Source organism: Bos mutus, chromosome 9, assembly GCF_027580195.1.
Source record: "Bos mutus isolate GX-2022 chromosome 9, NWIPB_WYAK_1.1, whole genome shotgun sequence".
In the NCBI taxonomy this organism is placed as follows: Eukaryota; Metazoa; Chordata; class Mammalia; order Artiodactyla; family Bovidae; genus Bos; species Bos mutus.
In genome coordinates this window covers 103212123-103239566 of record NC_091625.1, presented here as the reverse complement: position 1 = coordinate 103239566, position 27444 = coordinate 103212123, and the positions used below count along the sequence as shown (strand labels likewise).

At 51.0% G+C, this 27444-nt stretch overlaps 1 protein-coding gene across 7 annotated transcripts in view; it reads left to right on the top strand.

Annotated features, from left to right (window-relative positions):
- WDR27 (WD repeat domain 27) overlaps window positions 1-27444 on the top strand; it is a 148438-nt gene that overhangs the window by 17234 nt on the left and 103760 nt on the right. For 6 of the 7 annotated variants that reach the window (XM_070377073.1, XM_070377069.1, XM_070377072.1 and 3 more), the window contains 12 exons: window positions 2029-2137; window positions 3214-3310; window positions 5395-5495; window positions 6287-6354; window positions 6564-6685; window positions 6787-6866; window positions 12855-12933; window positions 15185-15262; window positions 18049-18146; window positions 20733-20825; window positions 23797-23918; window positions 24873-25006. In XM_070377073.1, the coding sequence (XP_070233174.1) occupies window positions 2029-2137; window positions 3214-3310; window positions 5395-5495; window positions 6287-6354; window positions 6564-6685; window positions 6787-6866; window positions 12855-12933; window positions 15185-15262; window positions 18049-18146; window positions 20733-20825; window positions 23797-23918; window positions 24873-25006 (1181 nt within the window). The remainder of the gene's footprint in view (window positions 1-2028; window positions 2138-3213; window positions 3311-5394; window positions 5496-6286; window positions 6355-6563; window positions 6686-6786; window positions 6867-12854; window positions 12934-15184; window positions 15263-18048; window positions 18147-20732; window positions 20826-23796; window positions 23919-24872; window positions 25007-27444) is intronic. The other variant, XM_070377068.1, reaches the window with a different exon arrangement.

Here is a 27444-nt window from a genome sequence, read left to right as displayed (position 1 = left end):
TAGTTTTTAGGTGAACAATTGAAGTTTGCTTTGCAAGCTATGGATACCGTTCTCTTTTTAAAAGTGGCTGTTGCACTTCCCTGGTGGCTCAGTGGTAAAGAGTCTGCCTGCCAAGGCAAGGGACACAGGTTTGATCCCTGATCTGGGAAGATCCCACATGCCACGGAGCAACTAAGCCCATGAGTCACAACTACTGAGCCTGTGCTCTGGAGCTCGGGAGTCGTGACTGGTGAGCCCGCGGGGGCAGCTGCTGACGCCTGTGCACCTCGAGACTGTGCTTCGAAGCAGAAGAAGCCACTGCAGCGAGAACCCCGTGCACCATAGCTGGAGAGCAGCCCCTGTTCTCTGCAACTGGAGAACAGCCCACGCGGCACTGAAGACCCAGCACGGCCAAAGCAGATAAACATTGTAAAGAGAGTGGATGTTGGCGTGATTCGGGGGGATGCCGTGTTAGGCCGTCACCCAGCCTTCTTCCTGTGAGCCTCTGCTTTCACCCTGAGCTCTGCTGGCGCTCCATCCCCAGATGCGGGGGCTCCCCGCCAGGAACGAGTTACCATGACCCCAGCAGGGTCCTGCCTTGACCTGGTCTGGCACCATCTGCCTGGAGGCAGTTAGGGGCTGAGCCCATGAGCCTGCATCCTCTCCACCCCGTGCCAGTCCCAGGGAGTGGGTCTCCAGGTCACCCACCTCTTCTGTCTGACTTAGCTGCAAATTGGAGGTTCCCACGACCGCTTCCTCCCTGCATCTGTTAACACAGGTGAGCAGCCAGATGAAGAGCTGCGGGGGTGAGGTTGGGAGGGCCTCAGCACAGCAGCTTCTGTTCCCAGGACGTGGGAGGGGGCTCCACTCCCCAGGGAGGTGTTTTCACCTGCCTGGAGCTCCTGAACCCACACTTTGGGGATTTTTATGGAGGCCTCATTGCTTAGGCACCGTTGATTTGATCCTTGGCTGTGAGTGATGGAAGGCCATCTAGCCCCCCTCTCCAGAGGTCAGGGGTTGTTTCCCTGCAACCAGCCCCCATCCTTAAGCAAACTGAGGGCTCCCAGAGGTCAGGCCAGCAACCTGCCAGCGGCACTGGGTCCCTCCACGAGCAGGAACCCCCGGGTTCCAGGAGCTCTGCACCTGGGCCGGGCCAGGTCCAAGGCCAAACGTCAGCTTCTTGTTACATTACTGCATCAGCTGAGATAGTTGCTTCCTTTCTGACAAAGCTGACCGCTACAGGGAAAGAGCAAAATTAGCCAAGATGGCGGTGGTCAGGCTCTCAAACCCCACGTGTTGTACATATGATTATGTAACAGCCGAGCTCACTTGCAGCAGTGTGCACGCGCGTCACCAAGAACCTGCTTGGCCGTGGGCCACTCCTGTCGGGTAAGCACATGTAAGCTCCATCTGGAAAGCCTTGAGGCTGCGTTACGGCCGCCGCACCAGCCCGGAGAGAACAAACACGTTTACAGTTCCTGTGACGCCTTGAGAATTCTTCCAGAGAGCTTGCACCTTGCCTACCCTGGGTTCAGTGAACAGTGAGATACAGCAAGACAGCCGCCATCACCTGTTTGAGCTGTCTCCAGGGATGTGTCGGCTGTACTCACAATGCTGTGTTGGAGAGGCCGGCATGCAGTGCTGGGCGCAGGAGCACACCTGCTCTCGGTCCATGCTGTGCATAAGACATGTGACCTCGGGGTCATGCCACTCACTTCTGTGCCCGTAGGGGGATGCCTCCCGGGTCGGGGATGGGGAGGGTATTGGAGGTCACAAGGGAAGAGCTAGCGGCCTCTGAAGGGCCATCTCTCATCCTGTCGGCTCCCTGCTCACTCTTTTCACTGACTGCCTGCTCTTCATGGTCATATCTGGTGAGAGTCCCATGTCTAGACATGTTCCTGTGTGTCTAGACGTGTTCCCGCTTGTCTAGATGTGTTTCTGCCTGTCTAGACGTGTTCCCGCTTGTCTAGATGTGTTCCTGCCTGTCTAGATGTGTTCACGCCTGTCTAGACATGTTCCAGCCTGGCTAGACGTGTTTTGCTTTTCCAGCTCTGGATCTTCAGTTTGGTTGAAGGGCACCATTACCGCTGTGTGACGCACGTTGACCTGAGGAAAAAGAGAGAGAGTTTCTCCACTAGGAGGGCAGAGTCCAAGCCAGGTACGTGGCCAGGTGATGCCCTGCAGACCCTGCCATGGAAGTCAAAGCCCCTGTGAACAGGGGTGGGGGAGAGGGGAAGCCGGGGACCTGGAACCAGGCAGGACATGGGGAGCAGATGGTGTGGGGGTGGTGGGGGCTCATCTTACTGCCCAGAGGGTCCTGTCCCTCCCCCACCCAGTGCTTCCTGGCTTCCACGGGTGGTGTCGCAGCAGGGCCACCCAGGAGTCCGGGGCTTCTCAGCTGAGTCTGCTTGGCTGGCCCGGCCCCTCCTTCTGCTTGTCACCCTCCACCCGTCCCCGTGGTCAAGTACTTGAATGTCTGCCACCACCCCGGGAGGAGCCAACGTTTTTACTGTTTATTGGGCTGCAGGCTGTCTGTCGTGGGCACCCACCTGCTCGTTTCCATGCTGCGCCACACGTGTCTCTGCTCTGCTCCCCTTCACGTTTATCACTGTTGTGATCTTTCTTTAGTGTGTGAGACACATATGACATATATATTAGTAAATGGCTTTAAGCTATTTCTTCTTAAAGTGGGTCAGAAATTGCCCTTATCTAGTGGATCTTAGGCTTCCCCTGGTGGCTCAGATGATAAAGAATCTGCCTGCAATGCAGGAGACCCAGGTTCGAGTCCTGGGTTGGGAAGGTCCCCTGGAGAAGGGAATGGCAACCCACTCCAGTATTCTTGCCTGGATAATCCCATGGACCAAGGAGCCTGGTGGGCTACCATCCTTGGGGTTGAAAAGAGTCAGATACGACTGAGCGACGAACACACACGGTGGATCCTGAGCCCGCTTTCAGAACCCACAGTTAGTTTTAAGCCATTTCCTCCCACCCCCTTTCTGCGGGTCTGTCCTTGAAACTCCATCTCCCTCCCTTGCAGGCTCATGACACAGGGTCTGAGTTGTATTTCCAACCTTGTGCTTTATAATGTACAAGACCAAGGGTTTTTCTTGACTCGGTCTGAGTTACTCCAACAACATGCATCTCCCACAGTGCCCCATGGGGTCAGCTGGTAGCCTTCACCATGACCAGTCATTTTAATGTCACATCTCAGATTGTCAGTAATTCTGTCCATAGAAGGTGGTCAGCCTCCGTCCACGAAGGCCCCAGAAACGGGAGAAGAGACTGAAGTGGCCCTTCCTGTCCTGAGCCTGGCAGCCTGTGGCTGTGCATTGTGAGTACTGTGAGTTCCACCAAGCCCTTCTGGAGAAAGCCTCCCAGATTAGGTTCATTTTTTCTAGAACGATTAAAATAAAACCAAACTATTTTTGTCTGTATGAGTAATAATAACTGTAAGTGTTCTTAGAGTTGCATATTTTAAGCCTTAAGGTTGATAATCTTGATCAGTTATTTTTAACTATATTTAATAAAGGAAATGAGATTATTTTTAATTTACTTCACCCATTGAGGCTGATCTTGACTTCTGTAATAGGGGAGAGGGTGACATTATCATAACTCATCCTAAACTTCTGCCATCTGTGCCATATTTCATACCTTTAAGTTTGACCCCAAATGAATTTTAGTTATTTCTTGTTTTATAGAAGTATTTTAAATATTTGGCAATGACAGGGAGCCACTGTTTTACTCTGACTAAGCAAATACATCATGATTTCATTCCCCTTGGCTCCACACAGACTGCAGAGAGCTCTGGCGTTGACTAAGGCCTGCCTTTGGTCCTGCTGGGGTGGGAGCCCTGAGGAGGTGGCTGGTGCAGTTGCAGCCCTGCTGTGCTTACCCGTCAGGCAGCTGTGTCTGCTCAGGGCCCCTGCCTGGCCTGGACTTGAGCTGACTAGGGGGTCTGAGGCCTTGGGTCCCCACCTTTGCTCAGGGAGAGTGACCCTATTTCTGCTCAGGCCCACGTGGTCTCCCTGGGGCTGGTGTTGGAGGCTGAGGACCCATGAGCAGCCCAGGGAGTGGGGGCTGTTGGAGGCCCAGTGGCCGAGGTGTGCTGCTCTCAGGTGTGCCTGAGGAAGCTGCTCTGAGTCCAGGTCTGTGAAGCCAGAGGAGGCTGGCCAGTCAGTTTACAGCCTGGGTCTAGTTTGTACATCAGAAAACAAAGACGCAGCGGCAGATCCGTCCATCCTGGTGTGAACGCGCTGTCAGTCAGTCTCCACCTCGTCAGCTCTGCTCAGCAGGGTCTTCAGGCGCAGCCATGGCACAGGTGTGGGGCTCTGGCAGGGATGCCCACCTGTGTGGGGGTCTCGCGGAGGCCACAGGTGCCTCCCTCTGGTGACCTTAGAGGAGAGGAAAGCCTCAGGTCACAGTTGAGTCGGGCCCAGCTTGTGGCCCTCTGAGTTCTGCCTTCCCTGGACAGTGAAAGGTTGTTGCTGAACAAAAAGACGCTGGGATTCTTGGCCTCCAGAGGAGAAGAATTCAATCCGGGGCCAGAGACGAGGCTTGATCGCTCAGAGCTTTTGTGTAATAAAGTTTTATTAAAGTATAAAGGAGACAGAGAAAGCTTCTGAAATAGGCATCAGAAGGGGGCAGAAAGAGTACCCCCCTGCTAGTCTTCAGCTGGATGTTATATAGTCACTAGCAGTCTGTCAATGAAAGAAAGGAATGTCTTAAAACTCAGAATGGCACCAGGCCCCTCACCCATAAGATGTATTTTGGGATAATCTTGGCATCATATGATTCATCCCGGGGGCCATAAAACAACTGACATGAATCTTGTAGAAGGGCAGATCACCATACAAATAGTTTCGTTTACATAGATTAGGGGAACAATATCTGAGTATAACATACTGGTTTGTCAAGTCGATTCTGAGCCATTAGGTGGAACCAACTTGAAGACAGAGTCTGGGGTAAATGCATAGCACATTAACATAGCTTAAGACAAACATTTCCATAAGAAAAATGCATTGGTTAACTCAAGGTTTGAGAATACTTAACTTCAGGTGAAACCAGGTGTTATTATGACAACACAGTATTTTAAGAGAAACCTCCTTTTAAATTTGTATAGAGAAGGAAAAAAATATCGCTAGTTTGTTTCCTCCTGCTGCTTAAGAGAGAGAAAAATGTCTGATACTTGCAGCCTGTTTCCTCCATTTGGAGACCCCTGGCCTTCCTGCCTGTTACCCTCTCAACAGTAGGGCCTTGGAAACCCACCCGGGGGACATGCTGGAGGTCGTCCGAGATGGGGCCGGCACCCAAGACTCGGGCAGGGGACCCTCAGGTTCCCCGAGGCCCGGGGTCCCTGCCGCCCTGGCTGAGGGGGGACGGTCAGCACACGCTTTTCTCTCTTCCTTTTGGAATCAGCCTCTCTGAGACTGCCCGCTGCTTGTGGATTGGAAGCTCCACCGGTTTGCTCATATTTAACTTGTCAAGCTTTGAACTGGAGGCTGTTTTACATTACAAGGGTAAGATCTACCTTCAGAGAATCTTTGATACAGATAGTATGTAACTTGAACGTTTTCCTTTGTCTGACATTCGGGGGGTCACGGTGGGTGCCCGTCACTGACCCCCAGGGACCAGGCTCCTGGTCAACTGCACCACGCTGGCTGTCCTGGAACCCCCGAGCCCCTGCTACACCCCATCACCCACTGTCCTCTGTCTCCCCCTCCTCCTGGGGCCCAGCCATGTCCGGGACCTGCAGTTGGCCCTGTGTCCCCACCACAGCCTTGCTGTGGTGCCTGGTCACCATCGCAGCTGTGGGGCTGAGTGACAGACTCCTTGCCCGTCCTGGCATCTGCACGCCTGCAGGCTCGGTCCCCACCGGCCCCTGAGCTGCGGGGAGACGACGGACTGCTGCCCGCTGCCCCACGTGCACACGGCCTGGCCCGCGCCCCACTCCCCAAGGGCTCCGGCATCCTGGTCCGGGCCCTCCTCCTGGGGAGCTGCCTCCCTGTCGTCTGTCTGCACACGTAGCCTCTGCTGGCCCCGGCACCCGTGCCTGCCTCCTCCTGGTTGGTTTTCTGTCCGTTAAGGTCCCACGCCATGTGCCCGGCCTGGCTCGGTGTCCTCACAGGGACGCTGCGCCTACTGCACTCTTGCGGCCACGTGTGGAGCTTGGTCTGCAGGCTCACGCCAGGGCACCTCTGCACGGGTAGCGGCCTGTGTGCTCTGTCCTCACCGCCCCGGCCCTGGCCCGTGTGCAGGCAGCATCTCATGGCCTTATGTGTGGCCTGTTTTCTCTTTGCCGGGAATGAAGACTTCCAGAGCCTCAGCATTCAGGTTGCTGGATCGTGCGCCGTGGCGAGCAGAACCGGTGGTGGTGAGGTGAGTCGTGAGCCATACCCTGAGCAAGGCCGGGGCGGTGCGCCCACCCACTGCGGTTTATCCTCCCTTCTTCCGACGTGCTCTCCCGGCTGCTCACCGCGTGAGGTTGTGTGTGAAGGTTCAGGGGTCACACGCGTCTGCACAGGGCACCCATTAGCACAACTAAAGTGCCCACAACCATGACCGATTCTCTGAACCCATCCGCGCAGGCCCTCTGCTTGCTCACGTCCATGTTTGGGAACGAGACCGCGCTGGTGGAGGTGGACCCTGCTGCTCTGCTGCGGTCTCAGCAGCGCCTCCACCCGGGACCGGACCTGTCGGTGCTGCCCAGGTGCGGAGTCGTGCGAAACCATCTTTACGATGCACGTTTCCCTGAAACAACTCCATCACGCGTGTTTGCTCTCACAGACCAGGGTTGTGTTTCTCTTTCAGCTCCTGTGTGTTACCGACTTCTCCGCTGTACTTGGGACTTAAGGAAAAAAGAACCAAGCAGGCTACTCAGAAACAATCTGGTGAGTATAGCGTAGTCTGAAACGCAGGATGTGGGGCAGCTCCTCCTCTGAGTCACGTTTGTTCAGCTTCACTCTGTCGCTTTGCGGACTCACGTTCATCAAGGTGAAAATTCAGTGCTTTCTTCTTCCTTTGTCCCTTCCTTTCTCTGCCTCTCGTGTGTTCTGACATCGTTTTTCTCTGCCTCTCGTGTGTTCTGACATCGTTTTTCTCTGCCTCTCGTGTGTTCTGACATCGTTTTTCTCTGCCTCTCGTGTGTTCTGACATCGTTTTTGTGGTGGGGAATATGTTGGGCGTTTCTTCATGACTTGGGTATAATTCGTAGGAATTCAAAACATGAGAAATACTGGCAGTGGTTTCTCTGGGTTGATTTCCTTTATGTTAACTAGTTTGATCTATTTGGAGTCCAAGGGACTCTCAAGAGTCTTCTCCTACACCACAGTTCAAAAGCATCAATTGTTTGGCACTCAGCCTTCTTTATGGTCCAAGTCCCAGATCTGTACATGACTACTGGAAAAACTATAGCTTTGACTATATGGACCTTTGTTGGCAAAGTGGTATCTCTGATTTTTAATATGCTGTCTAGGTTGGTCATAGCTTTTGTTTCAAGGAGCAGGCATCTTTTAATTTCATGGCTGCAGTCACCATCTGCAGTGATTTTGGAGCCCAAGAAAACAAAGTCTGTCACCGTGCTATTCAGTAGGTGCTTGTTGTTTATCTATTTTAGGGGCTTCCCTGGTGGCTCAGACGGTAAAGAGTCCACCTGCAATGCAGGTGCTGCTAAGTCGCTTCAGTTGTGTCCGACTCTGTGCGACCCCATAGACGGCAGCCCACCAGGCTCCCCCGTCCCTGGGATTCTCCAGGAAAGAACACTGGAGTGGGTTGCCATTTCCTTCTTCAATGCATGAAAGTGAAAAGTGGAAGGGAAGTCGCTCCGTCATGTCTGACTCTTAGCGACCCCTTGGACTGTATGGGGTCCCTGGGATTTTCCAGGCAAGAGTACTGGAGTGGGGTGCCATTGCTTTCTCCAGCAATGCAGGTGACCTGGGTTCAATTCTTGGGTCAGGAAAATCCCCTGGAGAAGGGAGTGGCTACCCACTCCAGTGTTCTTGCTTGAAGAATTCCATGGACAGAGGAGCCTGGTGGGCTGCAGTCCATGGGGTCACGACTGAGTGACTAACACTTTCCCTTTATATCTATTTTAAATATGGCAGTGTACATCTCTTCACTTATTTCTTGTGTGTACTTTTCACTGTAGTAAAATATAAATTACATAAAATTTACCATATTAATCATACTTGTGTGTACAGTTTGGTGGCAGTAAGTAACTCTATAACTTTGGGCAACATAAAAAGTCTTTTTGAATCATTTTCTTCAATAATACCCCAAATAATGTTATGTTATGTATAGATTGCTTTTAACATTCTTTGTGAAATACTTGTGGACTAACAAATATTAATTAAAATTGCTAATAGTTGGAACAATACTAGGTTGTTCAGAGAGTATTCCAAAATCCTAACTATGTTTCCACTCGAAGCAGAGTACTTGCAGGGTGAACTCTGTTAAAAGCAGTGCCGTCCCTCATACCCTAGGTCACCTGGTTTTGTCAGCTGCACGGAGGACCACGTTCCCCAGCGTCAGCTGATAGCAGACCTCTGTGTGGAGACCTGCTGTGAAACGAGACTTGGGACTTTCTTTTTAACCAAATTCATTTACATTTTGTTCTTAGATATGTTTTACTTAGATCGCCCCTTAAAATGGAATTTAAGACTTTTTTATTTTATTTTAAATTTATTTTTAGTTGAAGTATTAGTTGATTTATAATGTACGAATCCCTGCTGTACAGCAGAGTGACTCAGTTTTACACACACACACACATATATTTATATATCTATATATTTCTTTAAAAAAATATTCTTTTCTATTATGGTTTATCCCAGGAGATTGGATGTAGTTGTTCCTTGTGCCATACAGTAGGACCATGTTGTTTATCCGTTCTAAATGTTACGTGTGTGTGTGTGTGTGTGTTAGTCACTCAGTCTTGTCCTAGTCTTTGCTGTTGCATGGACTGTAGCCCACCAGGCTCCTCTGTCCATGGAATTCTCCAGGCAAGAATACTGGAGTGGGTTGTCATTCCCTTCTCCAGGGAATCTTTCCAACTTCGGGATCAAATCCAAGTCTCCTGAATTACAGATAGTTTCTTTACTGTTTAAATAGATTTAAGGGACTAGATCTGATAGACAGAGTGCCTGATGAACTATGGATGGAGGTTTGTGACATTGTACAGGAGACAGGAATCAAGACCATCCCCAAGAAAAAGAAATGCAAAAAAGCAAAATGGCTGTCTCGGGAGGCCTTACAAATAGTTGTGAAAGTAAGGGAAGCAAAAAGCAAAGGATAAAAGGAAAGATATACTCATTTGAATGCAGAGTTCCAAAGAATAGCAAGGAGAGATAAGAAAGCCTTCCTCAGCAATCAATGCAAAGAAATAGAGGAAAACAATAGCATGGGAAAGACTAGAGATCTCTTCAAAAAAATTAGAGATATCAAGGGAACATTTCATGCAAAGAAGGACTCAGAAATGGTAGGGACCTAACAGAAGCAGAAGGTATTAAGAAGAGGTGGCAAGAATACACAGAAGAACTGTACAAAAAAGATCTTCACGACCAAGATAATCACGATGGTGTGATCACTCACCTAGAGCCAGACATCCTGGAATGTGAAGTCAAGTGGGCCTTAGGAAGCATCACTACGAACAAAGCTAGTGGAGGTGATGGAATTCCAGTTGAGCTATTCCAAATCCTGAAAGATGATGCTGTGAAGTGCTGCACTCAGTATGCCAGCAAATTTGGAAAACTCAGCAGTGGCCACAGGACCGGAAAAGGTCAGTTTTCATTCCAATCCCAAAGAAAGGCAATGTCAAAGAATGCTCAAACTACCGCACAGTTGCACTCATCTCACACGCTAGTAAAGTAATGCTCAAAATTCTCCAAGCCAGGCTTCAGCAATATGTGAACCGTGAACTTCCTGATGTTCAAGCTGGTTTTAAGAAAAGACAGAGGAACCAGAGATCAAATTGCCAACATCTGATGGATCATCAAAAAAGCAAGAGAGTTCCAGAAAATCATCTATTTCTGCTTTATTGATTATGCCAAAGCCTTTGACTGTGTGGATCACAATAAACTGTGGAAAATTCTGAAAGAGATGGGAATACCAGAGCACCTGACCTGCCTTTTGAGAAACCTGTATGCAGGTCAGGAAGCAACAGTTAGAACTGGACATGGAACAACAGACTGGTTCCAAATAGGAAAAGGAGTTCGTCAAGGCTGTATATTGTCACCCTGCTTATTTAACTTCTATGCAGAGTACATCATGAGAAATGCTGGGCTGGAGGAAGCACAGGCTGGAATCAAGATTGCCAGGAGAAATATCAATAACTTCAGATATGCAGATGACACCATCCTTATGGCAGAAAGTGAAGAAGAACTAAAGAGCCTCTTGATGAAAGTGAAAGAGGAGAGTGAAAAAGTTGGCTTAAAACTCAACATTCAGAAAATGAAGATCATGGCATCTAGTCCCACCACTTCATGGGAAATAGATGGGGAAACAGTGGAAACAGCGGCTGACTTTGTTTTTCTGGGATCCCAAATCACTGCAGATGGTGATTGCAGCCATGAAATTAAAAGACGCTTACTAAGGTCTGTCTAGTCAAGGCTATGGTTTTTCCTGTGGTCATGTATGGATGTGAGAGTTGGACTGTGAAGAAGGCTGAGCACCGAAGATTTGATGCTTTGGAACTGTGGTGTTGGAGAAGACTCTTGAGAATCCCTTGGACTGCAAGGACATCCAACCAGTCCATCCTAAAGGAGATGAGTCCTAGGTGTTCATTGGAAGGACTGATGTTGAAGCTGAAACTCCAATACTTTGGCCACCTGATGCGAAGAGCTGACTCATTTGAAAAGACTCTGATGCTGGGAAAGATTGAGGGCAGGAGGAGAAGGGGTTGACAGAGGATGAGATGGTTGCATGGCATCACCAACTCGATGGACATGGGTTTGAGTGGACTCCGGGAGTTGGTGATGGACAGAGAGGCCTGGTGTGCTGCTGTTCATGGGGCTGCAAAGAGTCGGACACTACTGAGTGACTTAACTGTACCGAACTCTTTACTGTTTGAAGCATCAGGGATGCCCCCTAAATGTAATATCCCCAAATTCTCAGTCTGTGCCTCCCCGCCTCGGCCCTCCTGGTAACCACCGTTCTGGTCTCTATGTCAGTGAGTATGTTTCTGTTTTGAGAATAGGTTCGTTTGCGTCGTATTTTAGATGACAAACGTGAGTGATGCCACATGACACCGTCTCTGACTCACTTCATTTAGTGTCATCTCCAGGTCCGTCTATGTTGCTGCAGATGGCATTATGTCACTGTTTTCACGGCCGAGTGGCATCCTGCTGTGTGAACGCACCGTGTTTTCTTTATCCGTTCATCTGTCCAGGGGTGGTTGGGTTGTCTCCGTGTCCTGTCTGTGTGAGCAGTGCTGCTGTGAACATATGGGTGCGTGCATCGTTTTGAATGATAATTTGTCCAAGTTTTTCTATTGTTTTGGTTGCATGGCAAGAATCTTGCAGGATCTTACTTCCCCGACCAGGGTTTGAAGTCACCACTGGACCGACGGGGAATGCCCTACTAGGACGTATCGTTTTGTCCCAGACGACCGTACATGCTGTACTATGCTTCACAGCTAAGTGACACGTAGATTGGAAAACAAAACTTTAGTGAGAGCAACCATATAAACAGTGAGGTTTATTCCAGAGATTCTAATTTCTCTGTATCCAGGGGCTGGTGAAATTTTAAAGCTTTGACTTTTTATGATAGCTTTATGTGTTGTTTAGAAAATATTCATATGGAATATTACAGAAGATGACTGATTTATAGTGATTCTGTAATCTCAAAATTTGCATCCCTCCTCTTACAAAAGCATAATAGAAATAGCAAGGTTTCCTGGTTCCTCTGGGATTTCCAGTCCCTCCCAAGGGCCTCTGGGGGCCCCGCTCCCTCCTCGGGGCCTCTGTGCCCAGTGGGGTTCCCTGAGCTTTTGATGGGAATATGTCTCAGTTTATCACATTTGAAATAGTTCCAAAAGCAGAGCTGAGTTTCTTTGCTTTTAAAAAAGAGAACTGTTTTTTGGAGTATTCAATATTATGTAATTATCCATTTTCTAAAGCTGTTTCATAGTATTGTACAGAATATTCATACTGAATAGCAAGTATCAAATATACATAAAAATAAGTAATTCTGGCAGGACTTTATTCTGTCTGGAAGCACCCATGGGACATGTCCGTGTCGGTGGTAAGTTCCCGAGGTGTCAGAGCGCTAACCAGCCAGCTGGGCCGTGGATGCTTACAGGGTGTTAAGAACAGGGTACCGTGTTTCCTCGCCATTAAAATGCTCTGCTGGCTGGTCTTTCTTACTGTTGTGTCGTGATAAACTCAGGCATAAGAGAGACACTTGGTTGGCTTAAGAGACTTGCATTCCTGTCGTAGAAGAGCTGTGCCTGGCACCGGCACAGAGGCGCTTGCTCCACGCTTCGGGTTTCAGGGGCCTGTGGACAGAATCCCACCGGCCGCGTTCTGCGTGGCCTGTCTCACCCCAGAGCGGACAGCCTCTTGCAGACGTGGCCGGAGGGACCGGCGCTGCGGGAAGGGCTGATGTGTTAGCCCTCGAGCATCTGAAACACACAGTATTAAACACTGCGATTCAGGTCATTTAAGCAGGAAAATCACGCTTTTGTTGTTTTCTGGCGCTTTTAGCGCCCTCAGTTTCCTTTTCTGCTGGTGGGGTTGGTTTGTCGTCAGGGATGAAGCCTCTCCAGTCTGTAGGGTGTGCACTGACTCCTCTTGTGAGAACGTGGCTGTCTCTGCAGAGCTTTGTCCTATCCACTATGAAGCAGCTGTGTTAGTGACTTGCTTCTTCTGTAACCATGTTTCCCGCAGCTGCTCGGAGCATTGTGAAGGACCACCCGCTGGTTTTCCATAGCAAAATACGGTCGTCGGGCTACACGGCTGCCCCATGGTGAGTGGACCACCCAGAGACAGACCATGGCCTCCGGGCGCAGGTGCTGGTGTGGATGGATGTTGGTGTGTGGACCCCAGCATGACACCATCGCAGAACAGACGCGGCAGTAGCGTTTATTGAGTGCTTACTATGTACTTTGGGGCTTCCCTGATAGCTCAGTCGGTAAAGAATCCACCTGCAATGCAGGAGATGGATGGGTGGCTGGCTGGATGGGTGGGTGTGTGGGTGGGTGGATTGGTGGGTGGATGGCTGGGTGGATGGATAGATGGATGGATGGATGGGTGGGTGGGTGGATGGGTGGATGGATGGGTGGGTGGGTGGATGGATAGGTGCATGGGTGGGTGGGTGGATGGGTGGGTGGATGGATGGGTGGATGGGTGGGTGGGTGGATAGATGGGTGGATGGGTGGGTGGGTGGGTGGATGGATGGGTGGATGGGTGGGTGGGTGGATGGGTGGGTGGGTGGGTGGGTGGATGGATGGGTGGGTGGGTGGGTGGGTGGATGAGTGGGTGGGTGGGTGGATGGGTGGGTGGATGGATGGATGGGTGGGTGGGTAGGTGGATAGATGGGTGGATGGGTGGGTGAGTGGATGAATGGGTGGATGGGTGGGTGGGTGGATGGATGGGTGAGTGGGTGGATGGATGGATGGGTGGGTGGATGGATGGGTGGGTGGGTGGATGGGTGGGTGGATGGTTGGATGTGTGGATAGGTGGGTGGATGGATGGATGGATGAGTAGATGGATGGCTGGGTGGGCAGATGGACAAATGGTTGGGTGGATGGATGGATGGATCAGTGGGTGTATGGATCGATGGGTAGATGGGTGGCTGGGTGACTGGGTGGATGGGTGGAGGGATGGATGGGTGGATGGGTGGCTGGGTGGATGGGTGGAGGGATGGATGGGTGTTGGAGGGTGGGTGGTGGATGGGTGGATGGATGGGTGGGTGGATGGGTGAGTGGGTGGATGGATGGGTAAGTGGGTGGATGGATGTGGATAGGTGGATATGGATGGGTGGCTGGCCGGATGGGTGGGTGAGTGGGTGGATGGATGGGTGTGTGGGTGGATGGGTGAGTGGGTGGATGGGTGGATGGATGGGCGGGTGGATATGGATGGGTGGCTGGCTGGATGGGTAGGTGTGTGGATGGATGTGTGGGTGGATGGGTGGGTGGGTGGATGGGTGAGTGGGTGGGCAGATGGACAGATGGCTGGGTGGGTGGATGGATGGATCAGTGGGTGTATGAATCAGTAGGTAGATGGGTGGCTGGGTGGCTGGGTGGAGGGATGGATGGGTGTTGGATGGGTGGCTGGTGGATAGATAGATCCTGGATTCATGCCTCAGTACAACCGCACACTAGTCCAGGCCCCGAGCCTGTGTGCTGGCTCAGTGGTGATGCCATCTGCTAAGTGTGGACTCCTTGGGTTCACTTTACTTGATTGGGTCTTGCATGTGGGGCCTGTGAGGGAGTCCAGGGGGAGGAGGAACCAGGCGGTGGTCAGTCCTAAGTACTAGCCCCAGGGTTTGAACTTCCTAGAAAAAGTACAGGGGATTCTAGGTGGGGTCAGTGGGTGAGGATGTGTTTCACTGTGACGTCCCCGAGGCAGTGAGGACAGGCGGGGAGGTGGTGAGGCTGAGGGACTGCCTGCCTCCCTGCCTGGGTGCTGCCTCCTCCTGGACCTCACCCAGCTCCCACTGCCCTCACACAGCCTCTCCAGACCCTGTGCTCTGGGTGGGATGAGCCCCACCCCAGCCCGGTCCTCACAGGCAGATGTCCATGTCCTCACCTGCCTCATCCAGGCCTGCTCCAGGTCATTGCCCAGTGCACTTGCAGAGTCTGCAGCAAATGTAGCTCCCCACCCCCCTGTCTCTCTCCCAGGGCTCCAGACCTGAAGCTGAAATGTGGAGTTGCCCTGCATGCCTGGCTGCAAAGTGATTATCTTAGTTTTTTGCCTAAGAACCCAAAATTTGTAGGAAAATAGCACAGTGTTCTCCAGAATTTTAATACACAAATACACTTATGTCCCCATTAGTGAAATAGCTGATATGGATATAGAATTAGAGGAATAGCTGTCAAAATTAAAGTGATTAAATGTTCAGTTTATTACTAACTTGGGACATGGGAAGCCCAAGTTAGTTTATTTATGTTTATATATGTTTATTTATTTACTATGTTTATTTTTTCACTGCAAAGTAGGTCTCTTAAGCTTAGAACTTTTAATCTTTGAATGACATAGAGTTCTTCTCTCCCCAGTGCAACTATGTTTTCACCAAAGACTGATTTTAAAAATGATGGTAAAAGAGCTTCGAAATGCAAGAACAATTACAGGTGGTATGTAACCTAGTTTGTGCATCCCAAGTAAATCTGAGATAATTTGGAGGAACTCTTTAGATAGTTTAATTGATTTTTTTCAAACATATATAAGACCTTTTAAGTACCTGTGTGTAAATATGTATATGTACACACACACACACACACACATATATATACATATTATTTTTGTATCTATCTGTTCTTTTAGTTAAATTTAATTCATATTAATCATTTTTCAGACCTGCTGCTGTTTTTACCACCTTAACTATTTAGAAACATTTAATTTTTGTTTTAAGTTTCATTTTGGAGAGCATCATAGCTAACAGTTATTCTAAACATCTTAGGTTGTCATTGGGCAGGAAGTCTGAGTAGGCATGGTGCTTGGTGCCATTCTGGGAGGCGTGCGATGGGCTCGTTGGCTCGGAAAGGCTTCCTTTCCTCAGCGGCCCTCAGCCTAGGGCTGGCTGCCCGGCTCTGCGTCCACACCTGTCCCCGTGTCCCATGATGCTGGACGAGTTCTGCAGGTTCCCTGGGTCCGTTTCTCTGGACCCAGTTCTGCTGTTAGAGGTGATGCCATCTATACAGAGACAGTGGGCTGTGGCACTTGAGCTGCTACTTATTCCCGTGAGCATCACAGCTGTGCCTGCCGTCAATGGCTCACAAGACGCTGCTGGGCCTGACTTGCCCACATTTAATCGTGTTTTTTGTTCCTCTTCCTGCCCATCTGCTGTTCCCATGTCAGCAGGTCATTGCTACTGAGTAGGCCTCTCCACCAGATGCCCTCATGCCCTGTCAGACCCTCTCAAACATCCATGGTCAAGTATGGAATGCAGCCCTGGGCTCTGCTGAGCTTGGATTTCCTGTGGTTGTTTTTCCAGGGAGTTAAAAAAAATTTTTTTTCTTTATCATAAAGGGTGTTGGATTTTGTCAAATGCTTTTTATGCATCTATTGCGATGACTGTGTTGTTTTTATCATCTCTGTTTTAAATGTGGTGTATCACATTGATTTGTGAGTATTGAACTATCTTTGCATCTCTGGAATGAATCCCACTTTATCATGTATGATCCTTTATATACATTGTTAAACTCAAATTTGTAATATTTTGTTGAGGATTTTTGCATCTATATTCATCAATGATATTGGCCTATAATTTTTTTGTGGCATCTTTGTCTGGTTTGGGTATCAGGGTAAAGGTGGTGTTGTAGGTAAATATGGGAGTGTTTCATCTCGTCAAGTTTTTGTAATAGTTTGAGAAGGATAGGAATTAGCTCTTCTTTATGTGTTTGGTAGAAATCCCCCATGAAGTTGTTCAGTTCTGGAGTTTTGTTTCCTAGGAGTTTTTAAATCACTAATAAAATTTCACTATTAGTGATCCATCTAGTCAGATTGTGTATTTCTTCCTGATTTAGTTTTGGAAGGTTGCGTGATTCCAGAAATTCATCCATCTCTTCCAGGTGGTCGAGTTTATTGGCATGTGACTGTTCTCAGCGTTCTCTAATGACACTTTCTACTCTGTGGTGTTGGTTTCTAGTTCTCCCCTTTCACTTCGTATTTAATTTACTTGGGCCTCTCTCTTCTCTTCTTGATAGCCTGGCTAAAGATTTGTCAGTTTTGTCTTTTTCAAAAAACAGTTCTTGATTTGCTGATCTTTTCTATTGCTTTTTGGTCTCTACATTGTCTCCTCTCTGATCTTTATTGGCTCCTTTCTTTTGCTGACTTGGGGCTTTGTTTATTCTTCTGTTTCTGGTTCCTTTAGATGGAAGATTAGATTGTTTTTGTGAGATTTTTCTTGTTTCTTGAGGAAGGTCTGTGGCACTATAAAACTTCCCCTTTTAAAACTTATTTTGCTGCATCCCATAAGTTTTTGGAAAGTTGTGTTTCCATTCTGATTTGCCTTGAGGTATTTTCTGATTTTTTTTTTTTTTTTTGCTTTATTCATTGGCCCGTTTGTTTTATAGTCACTTGTTGTTTAATCTCCGTGTGTTTGTGCTTTGCACATTTTTCTTCCTGTAATTGATTTCCAGTTTCATAATATTTTGTTTAGAAAAAATGCTTGATGTAATTTCAGTCCTCTGTCTCTTGTTGAGACTTGCTTTGTAGCCCAGCATATGATCTATCCTGGAGAATGTTCCATGTGTATTTGAAAAGGATGTGCATTCTGCTCTTTTTGGATGGGGAATGTCCTATAGGTATCTGTTAAGTCCAGTTGGTCTATTGTGTCATTTAAAACATGTTTCCTTATTGATTTTCTGTCCGGATGCTTTGTCCTTTGGTGTCAGTGGGGTGGTAGAGTCCCCTACTATTATTGTGTTCTTGTCAATTTCTCCCTTTATGTCTGTTAATATTTGCTTTATATATTTAGGTGCTATTTTATAGAGTTTATATATGTTAGTGAGTATAATATCTTCTTGTATTGATCCCTTTATCATTATATGCTGCCATTGTTTATTCTTTAATAACCTTTATTTTAAAGTCTGTTTTGTCTGATTTGAGTATTGCTACTGTCTTGTTTCCATTTTCATGAAATATGTTTTTCTATCCCCTCATTTTCAGTCTGTGTATGTCTTTAGCTCTGAAATAAGTCTCCTGTAGGCAGCATATACATATTATTTCATGGTTCTGAATGTAAGAGTTTATATATGTATATATATATACACACACACACATACACACATTATATATATATATAAATGTTATGGAATAAAATTATACATGTAAATAGGGAAACACTCACCTTATTTCTAGTATATTTTTATTTCTAATGTTGGACTGTCTCAGTTATTTCCTCTGATCTTCCCTGAAGTAAGGAGTGCCCTGTGGAGAGTCCTGCGCCCAGCAAGCTGAGCAGGCAGCTGGCCGTGGCCTGCGGCCAGGCGGCCCTGCTCTGTATGCAGTATTCAGGTATGCTGCTCCAGCCAGAGTTGTGCTTCACTGCAAGCTTCTGTTTTGCCCATTGTTCCATTTAAAACAGATTTTTAAAATCTTGGTTATTTGAAATCACATGACATTGTTTGAGTCTAGATTAAAATCAAAGCTTGCTTCCCCTGGACTGTCACTAGGATTAGCCCAGGGCGTCCACGCATGCCCTGCAGCTTCTGGCAGCAGGAGCTCTGGTTTGGTTATAAGCTGTTCCAGGTCTGTGCTCTGAGTACGTGGCCGTCTCCTCCATGAGCCCCAAGGGAGCCTGGCAGGAGGGCTGCATACAGAGGCTGGTTCATCAAAAGAGAGGCTACAGAAGAGCCTCCTGCCCCCTGGAGACCTGGTCTCCTTCTTCAGTGGGTGGAGCTGCTCTTCAGCTGAAGACCTGGTCTTCAGTGGGTGGAGCCTCCCCCCAGGCACACTCGGCTCCTGGCAACCACTCCCTCTCAAGGGCATCCAAACACCTTTACTTCCTTTCTGGGAACTCAAAGAAGTCAGGAGGCAGCTGAACTCATCCAGGTAGCTCCACTATTTAAGCTCTTTTCAGAGTTAAACATCATTTCTGGTTTCTAGATTTGCTTACAGATGAGAATATGCCTTTGCCCAAGTCCAGGGTCTCTCTGTGCACCATCCTCCACCCCCACCTCCTTGAGCGTTTGACCAGCCGTCTGCCCAAAGCAGCCGTCTGCCCAAATCTGAAAGGTTACTTACTTCCTTTTTTTTTTTTCATAGAATTCCAGCCTGCCAAAGAATTTTTTGAATAATTTTGGGAAATTGGATATGTAGTATTATCAGTAAATATTTAGTGATATTTGATATGCTTACCAAGCATGTGACCATAAAAGTAGGATCCTCAAGTTTGAATATTGTTGGGGGCCAGAGTGAGGTACTCCGCCCATGGCAAAGGTCATGAGGAAGGAGGCTCGACATACGCAAAGGCGGGATCAAGCCTCAGGAGTCCCCCTGGAAATCCTCGAGCGTCTACCCCCATAACCAGAGCCTGCCTACTTTACTACTTTGTGCTCTTACCTACACCTCTGACTTTATGGGGGGCTGTCCCCCACCACCTCTTTCGGAGAAGGAGTTAACCTAGAGCTCCAGTTAATAATAACTCTTGGGTGTGACAAGAGTGTTTTAACCTACAAACTCCTCTGAAGGTTCTCTAGCCTGCCTGACAGGCTCCGGCCACATGTGATTGCTCACAGCCTCCCAACCGTGAGAGGCACGAGATGCTTTAAACCCTCTAAAAACAGGTTCTTTAGAGAAGTTAGAAAACTATAAGTATAGTGGGCTAATTAGAAATTGTGTTGGTGAAGGGTTTTTCATTTGTTGAGCCAATGTTTGTTGCTAAGTCTCCATATCCCCTGCCCTTACACACATTAATGAATATATAGAATTAACCTTTGATATTAATCACGTTAGACCTTAGGCTAAGTAAATTCTTTCCTTAACTAAAACCCACTACACCCTCACCCTGTAGGAATGTAACTTTATTTGGGTGGCGTCTGTTTTGAGAATAATCAGCCCTGGAGAAATAAGTGTCCTGATTGACTGACCGCTGTCACAAGGAGAGGGTCGTAAATTGTCAGCAGGCCCCCCTGGCCAGAAGATGATGTAACACCCCTAAGACCTCTGTATACATTTGTGTGAAGCACCTGACTTTAATAAAAGTCAGGACTGCTGTCCCCACGTGACTTTTGTATAACATCTTAGTGTATAAAAACAGACTCTGGAAAATAAAGAATTTGGATCAGTTTCTCAAAATACTGGTCTCCCCATGTCGCTCTCTCTCTCACTCTGGCTGAGTCTCCATCTGGGCCTTGGAACCCACCATGCTTACTAATTATGCCTGGGCTTCTAAGATCCGACCGGGAGGCCTCAGTGTCTCCTCTCCTTCGGGAGAACGGAAGGGCGCCTGCGGCCTCGTAAGTGGTGCAAACTTCTTGTCTTGAAGTTTTATTGGTCTCCCGCGTAAACCAAGCTACTCAGCCTCTTTTCTCCACTGAATTTTCCTACTGAGCTATCCTTATTCTATTACTCTTTATATCTTTAATTAATATCTAATTGAAGCTATTGTATCCTGATCCTCGCCTACGCCATCTCTCCTTCGAATACCCTGGATCAGCTGGGGCTGGTCCCCGGCAGAATATTATGGGGGAAATGTATAATTTATTATGCCTTACTGTAGGGCAGTGTTTAGATGGAACGGCTGAGGCAGATATGCCCCTAGGAGGAAGCGTGGGAGGCTGGGGGGCCGGCTGTTTGGGGCTTCCCAGCAGGTCCAGGTTCAGGTCCTGGTGCTGCCTCTGATCAGCCCCATGTCCTGGGCAGGCCCCTGAACCCCAGCCCTCGGTTCCTGTCCGAAGAAGAAGTTGGGCGTGACATGAGCCCCCGGTGGGAGTGCACGCCCAGCGACTGGGAGCTGAGGAAACGCTGTTCCTGTTTCAGGTTTCCTCATTTCCTAAGAAAACGAGCGTCAGGTTAACTGAAAAATTCTATAATTTCACCTGTTGCAAGTGTGGTGCCTCTGAGTTATGCTTTATAAGGAGTTTCTCTTGCTTTTTCAAGCAGGAGATGGACAGCAGCTGGCCTGTGGCTTAGCCAACCACTTGTCCCTGGTCTGCAATGCTGATCTTACTGGGAAGCCTGCTGTTTTGTCAGGTAAGATGGAGAGTTTTAGTTCATGTGGATTTGTGAGTGTTTTTCCCTTGTTAGCAGGTCAGGTCTTTCTGCCAGACACTGAGGCAAGCACTGAGATGCCAAGGTGTGCAGCAGAGGAAGGTTTACACAAGGCGGCCAAGCGAGGAGCTGGGAGGGCACAGCTCAGACCTGCTCCCCGAGGCGGGGCCGGGCACTTGCGGGACAGAGGAGCAGGGAGGTCTTCGGTGCGGGGGACAGGATGGGCGGTAGGGACAAGGTGAGGTAGTTGTGTGCTGCACAGACAACTCAGGGCTGCATGCTGCTTCGTGGGGTGTACGTTCAAAAGCCATGAGGCGAGGGTGGCATTCTGGACCCCCTGATGTCAGGAGGTCGTCTGTCAGGCACCTGCACAGGCCTCGTTTTAGGGTCAGTGGTCCCAACAGGCTTGGCTGGCTACACACAGCTGATTCCACATTCCTGAAAACCAGCCTGAGCCCCTGTAACTACAGGGCCCCATGTGTCAGGGGCATTATCTGTCGGGGTGGCTATAGGGTGAGCTTGCTCAGTGAGGGTGGTGGCCGGTGGAGGGTTTCTGACGTGCGTGCCTTACCTGCTGTTCCATCGGATGAGCTCATGCTTCCTGTGTGCCCTGTGGGTGTGGCTTCAGGGTGGCCTTTTTAATCGTCCGGGGCACAGAGGCAGCCTCCTTATGGTCCTGTTGTTAATCTGCAAGCGCCATGCTTGTTCCCTTCAAACAAGAACAGACTAGCTCTGTGGCTGACCTGGGGAACAGAATGACCAGATTCCGCCAAACCCTGCTGAGCTGAGCAGGGGGAGCGTCACTTGTGGGGCCAGACCTGGAGGCGCGTTTGTGGAAGGGGCCCCGCGGTGCTCGGGTAAAACCCGTCTGGGAGGTCTCTGCTTCTGAGAGCACAAGCCGGTGATGCATCCCAGTGTGACGACCACGGATCCCAGGGGGTGTCACTCGCTGGCAGGGTCTGTGTTTGCGCTTTAGACTGAGAGTGTTTCCCGTCCATTGTGGCTGTCTAGTCCGGGGACGCCAGGGGCCCGGTGCCGACGCTCCCGTGAGGGCGCACCTGGCTCAGTGTGGGCTGCTGGGTGCGGCTGGACAGGTGTGAGTGCGGCCTGGGAGGACCACCCCCTCATGTCAGGCAGAGGGCAAGGAGTGTAACAGCTAAACCCTGGGGTCAGTCACTTCGGAAGGTCAAAGTGATTAAGATTTCATGAAGTACGGCGGAGTTGTGGACACACGAAGTCCTATGACGGGATGACACTGAGCCTGGAACTCCTGCTGCTGTCTCTAAGTTCTGCAGCTGCCCACTGGGCCCCTTCCAGGGTCCTTCCTGTTGGTGGGCACCTGCAGCCTGGTTCCCGACCTCCACCACTGCTCCTGTGGTCCTGGGGCGGGGCTGGGGTCAGGGTTGTGTGTCCTGGGGGGAGGCTGGGGTCGGGGTTGTGTGTCCTGTGGGGAGGCTGGGGTCAGGGCGGGAGGGGGCAGCCTCCTGACCTATCTGCTACCGAAGAGGGGCGGTGCTCGTTACCGGTGGGGGTGTGGGGGGACCGGAAGCAGGGGTCTGCTCAGCCGTGGGCGAGACAAGGGAGCCTCTCTGAATCCGCCTTACCTGGCCTTGAGGCCTTTGGCCACCTGGGGAGGTGGTGGCCCACGCAGCCTTGTTTGAGGCCGGAGGAAGGGGAGCTGCTCGGCATGAGCTGATGCATCTGGAGCTCGGTGTGTCCAGCTCCCGCCCATCCACGTGGGCCTGGCTCTGGCTCCGCAGGAGCTCCCGGGAGCCTGCAGCAGAGGGCAGCAAAGCCCTTTCTGGTGTTTCTCCGCTCGGTTGGTCCTGGCTCTCCGTTTTCTCCGGGTTGTGTTTACACTTGTCCAAGTAGATGGTGTCCCTACTTCCTGTGGGCTCTCTGACCAGGGTGATGCAGTGATGCTATACCTCTCTGTCCAATCTCAGGTTCCCGAGTGTGGTTCACATGCTAAGCCCTGGGTGCGCGCGGACGTCCGGGGTGAGCTTGCCAAGACAAGAGTGTCCCCTTGTCGGCTCTTCTTTCTCTGCAGTTTGTCACAGAGCATCCGACACGGGAAGTCCCGTGGGCTGGATCGCGGGTGCAGGGGTGGAGTGTGGAGCCCGCCCCGGGGCAGCGCAGGGCTCAGAGGTGCAGCCTTGCTCAGCGGGAGGCGTCGCTGGTTTTCTCGCCCGCGTGCGCACACCATGGCCCGTGGACAGCCCGGCCCGGCCCTCTTGGTTCTGAATCTCCTCTGGGTTCTGAATCTCCTCTCGCAGGACCGCGGTTTTCTCTTCCCAAGCTCCCAAGTATCCGCCTCCGAGAACCCTTCCCTGCACGGACTCCTCCACTTCTGAGTGGCTGTAGGGGCGGTCCTGAGTGATTCTAAGGTTGCTTCACGGCCGCGATGGCCTTTCTCAGGAGTCGTGAGGGCAAAGCGGGTCCAAAAACCAGGTCGTGTGTGGGTTCAGAGCCGGGGGTGGCTGAAGCCAAGTGGAGAGGGCAGGGCTTGGCCGGTGGGTGGGGGGAGTCGGAGGGGCCAAGACAGAATCCGCCGCGGATCCTGACGCTTCATCGGGACCGAGCGGACCAGCCGGGCAGCGGGTGCTGGGCCGGCAGGGGCCGGGGACCCCCCATGAGCGGCTGTGGTGTTGCCCCTGGTACCTCCTGATCTTGGCAGTGTTTCCTCTCCCTTTCTGAGCACCCGCTTATTCCCCGGGAAAGGACGGGACGGGCTAAGTGATAAGCGGTCCGTTATCTGCAGTCTAATTGCTCAGACACTGTAACCGTCGGCCAGTGTCATCGTCTAACACCTTCTTCGCAAACAGGTCCACTGCCTTGGGCGTCGGCTCGCTGGGGCGCTTGGCTGGGAGACACCTCCGCGTCACTCCCTTCTGGACGTGGCGTCTCTGCTGCTCTAGGGGGCTCAAGGCCGTTCTTCCTGCTCTGCCCTCAGGTCACGACGGGGCGGTGAGCAGCGTGTGCTGGAGCCACGACGGCCGCTGGGTGCTGTCCGCCTCCCAGGACGGGACGCTGCGGGTGTGGTCGGTGCGCAGCCGGAAGCCGGCGCTGCGTCTGGTGACCGGGCCCGGGGCGCAGACGGCGGGCGGTGGCGGCCCCGCCCAGCTTCTCCTGCGCAGTGTCCGGCCCCACCCAGGGGGCGGGGGCAGGAGGGCAGCACAGTGTGTTCACACGGACACGTGACACGCGCAGCACACACAGACAGACGCGCACACATATGCGCGTACAGTTAAAAAAGCCTGACATTTGTATGGTCTGAAAATGGCAGAACAATAGTAAAATATGGGAATAATTTAAATGTAAAAATAAATGTGATTCTATAGTAGAGGCGATAATAATGCCCACAGGACACTATGTGGGGGAAGTGTGTTTTGGGGAGAAAAATGCCTTATTTTGGTGATCTCATGGGAGACCGTTTGGAACAGAGGGAAGGGAATCAGGACGACGGGTAGGGGGACAGGTGACACGGCTCAGTTACCAGGCTCCTCCCTGGCAGGAAGTGGATTCAAGGACGCGGTTAGCACCCCTCCTGTGAGTCTTGTAAAAGGAGACTGAGTCCTGGGGCGCTGTTCGAGGAAGGCTGGTCACTCCCAGGACAGCGGGTGAGGCCGAGGGGAGAGCGGGGGTTGGCCCTGGGGCCGAGAGTCTTGTCGACTTCTGCGCCCTGCACGGGCTGGGCTGTGTCATAGGAAGAGCAGACGCTCAGAACTAGGTTTAAAGCAGATGAAGAACTGTGGCTTCAAGGTGTGTGCTGGCATGCTTCAATGTCCTTTCATTTCAGAGTTTTTAAATGGCCGGAATTCCAAACGCTCACCACAGTAAAATTTAATTACGTAGTATCGTTTACGGAATCAGGAAGAAGGACCGAAGGTTGTACGTTGGTCCTACCAAGAGGCATTCGGTACCTTTAGAATAAGTGGACGTTGTGTTAGGATGAGAGGTTCCATGTTTATAGCAGTAGAGGTTTTACTGACACTTATTTATTAGTGGCGATGACTGATTCCACTGCAGGGCAAAGACACGTTCCCTACGCCTGTCCAGTCCGCGCAGTTTTATTACATCGACGCGTTTATCTTGTCGTCCTCGGGCCCCGAGGTCCAGCTGCTCAAGCATCACATCGACACCAGCAAGGACCACTTACGAAGGTAGCGCCCCCTGCGGTCGGGGACGCTGCATCTCAGCCGCGCGTCGGGTGTAAATAACTGGTCCAAAGCGTCGTCACACCCTCCTGTGATCGGAAGTCTCTTCTCCGCGTGTAGAGCTTCCCTGGGGGCCAGGCCTGGGCCTCGGGGGACTCACCAGTGCCCGGGACTCAGGAAAGGGGGCCACTGCCCTGGTTCAGCAACATGATTAACACGTGTTGTATGTGAGATTATTACCGTTTATAGTAAATTGAGGTGGTTGCAGTGGTCAGGAATCAACCTGCCAAGGCAGGAGATAGGAATTCCATCCATGGTTTGGGAAGATTCCCTGGAGAAGGACATAGCTACCCACTCCAGTATCCTTGCCTGGAAAATTCCATGGACAGAGGAGCCTGGTGGGCTACAGTCCATGGGGTAGCAGAGGGTCTGATACGACTGAGTGATTGAGCACACGTGCGTGGAACGTTTCATACGCATCCACAGATGTACGTGTGTGTGGTCTGCCGGGGCACACCTGACGTTGGCAGACATTAATGCTTGGCTGTCTTTGTTTTCAAAGCGTTTAAGAAAATGAAACCTGCAGAGAGAACCAGAGGCCTCCCCTCTGAGCCCTGCCCCTCTGTAGCCTCCCGAGACCCATGTGCTCGCGCCCCTCCCCTGGTCTCTAGCTGCTGCCCGCCCAGGCGTCTGTGCGGTTCGGTGGGCGGCTCACGTGTGACACACCTTTGATCACCACCATGCTCACGAAAGCGGCTGCTCCCTGTGGGTTTACCTGTCGGGATGTGCCCGGCGACAGGAGGCTGCCTACCTGTCGGGATGTGCCCGGCGACAGGAGGCTGCCTACCTTTCGGGATGTGCCAGGCAACAGGAGGTTGCCACAGCTCTTCCTGGTTCCCGCATATGGACACATCGCTTGTTCCAGTGGGACCGCCCTGAGCTTCCCTGCACACGTCTGGCGGTGGGCCTGGAGGGCTAGGTGGGCGTTTCTGGACTCCCTTCTCCGGCCACCCTCAGGGGGGCGCGTGTGGTGCCCAGCAGCGTGGTGGTGGGCCCGCACTGCTCTGAAGGTGGTGCCTGCCGTCTCCCCTGTCCTGCGTCCTGTAGAGTGGGGGCCTGTCAGCCAGCTCCCTTCCTGTAGCTGACCAGCTTCTCGCTGTGTTCACACTGTGATGTTGGTGTTTCCACCAGGTCCTGCCCACCACCCTCTTCTGGGTGGCTCTGTCCCACTGCTTGTCACTCTGCAGAACAAGGTGGCTGCTGTAGCTGCAGGCATCACGTCTGTGTTTCCATGGCAAGATGAAAGGGAGGCCTGTTTAGGCCTGCATGCCTCAGGGCCCCAGGAGCACCCTGGTTGTTGGGTGGGGCTGGTCTCATGGACAAGCTGTTTGCCTCTCGTCTTGGCCCCCTCCCACTTCCCTCACCTCTGACCCAGAGTCCCCGTGGTGCTGACAAACTCACCTTGATGGGCACATGCCAGCCTCCAGCACTGGGGACTCGCACAGAGGCACCTTCTCCATGAGGCACTCCCGGGCTTCCCCCACTGCAGGGGTGTCTGCACCCCCTCTGCTCACGTGACTCTTCTCTCTGAGACCCTTTCTGGGCTGTCCTGTCCACAGTAAGTTGCTGCTATCACCTCTTCAGCCGTCCTGCTGTGTGGCTTTGGGCAGTCTCTCAGCAGGACACACGGGGGGTTATGAAATCTCTGCTGATCATTAAGCTTCATTCCCAAACTTCCCCTGAGGCTTGGCCTGGCTTGTCCGGAGTCTGCATATGGCCTGTTCTCCCGGGACATGAGGCCTGTCCCTGCCCCCCAAGTCACCCCTCTGGGTACCACTTTGTGGCTGGCTCTGCATCAGACCCCTGCCCAGCAGTTACCTCTCTGTGGACGGGATGGGCTGACAACCAGTTTCATCTGCACCTCAAGTGTCTGAGAGGTTTGGACACTGAGCCCTAGTGGCTTTGGCCATTGCCCACCTGTACATCACTTTGCCAACAAAGGTCTGTCTAGTCAAAGTCATGGTTTTTTCAGTCATCATGTATGGATGTGAGAGTGGACCGTAAAGAGGGCACAGTGCCAAAGAATTGACGGAACTGTGATGTTGGAGAAGACTCCTGAAAGTCCCTTGGACTGCAAGGAGATCAAACCAGTCAGTCTTAAGGGAAATCAACCCTGAATATTTGTTGGAAGGACTGATGCTGAAGCTGAAGCTCCAGTATTTTGGCTATCTGATGTGAAGAGCCGACTCACTGGAAAAGTCTCTGATACTGGGAAAGATTGAGGGCAGAAGGAGAAGAGGGCATCAGAGGATGAGGTGGTTGGATGGCATCACAGATGCAATGGACATGAACTTGGGCAAACTTCAGGAGTTGATGATGGACAGGGAAGCCTGGGGTGCTGCAGTCCATGGGGTCACAAAGAGTCAGACATGACTGGGCAGCTG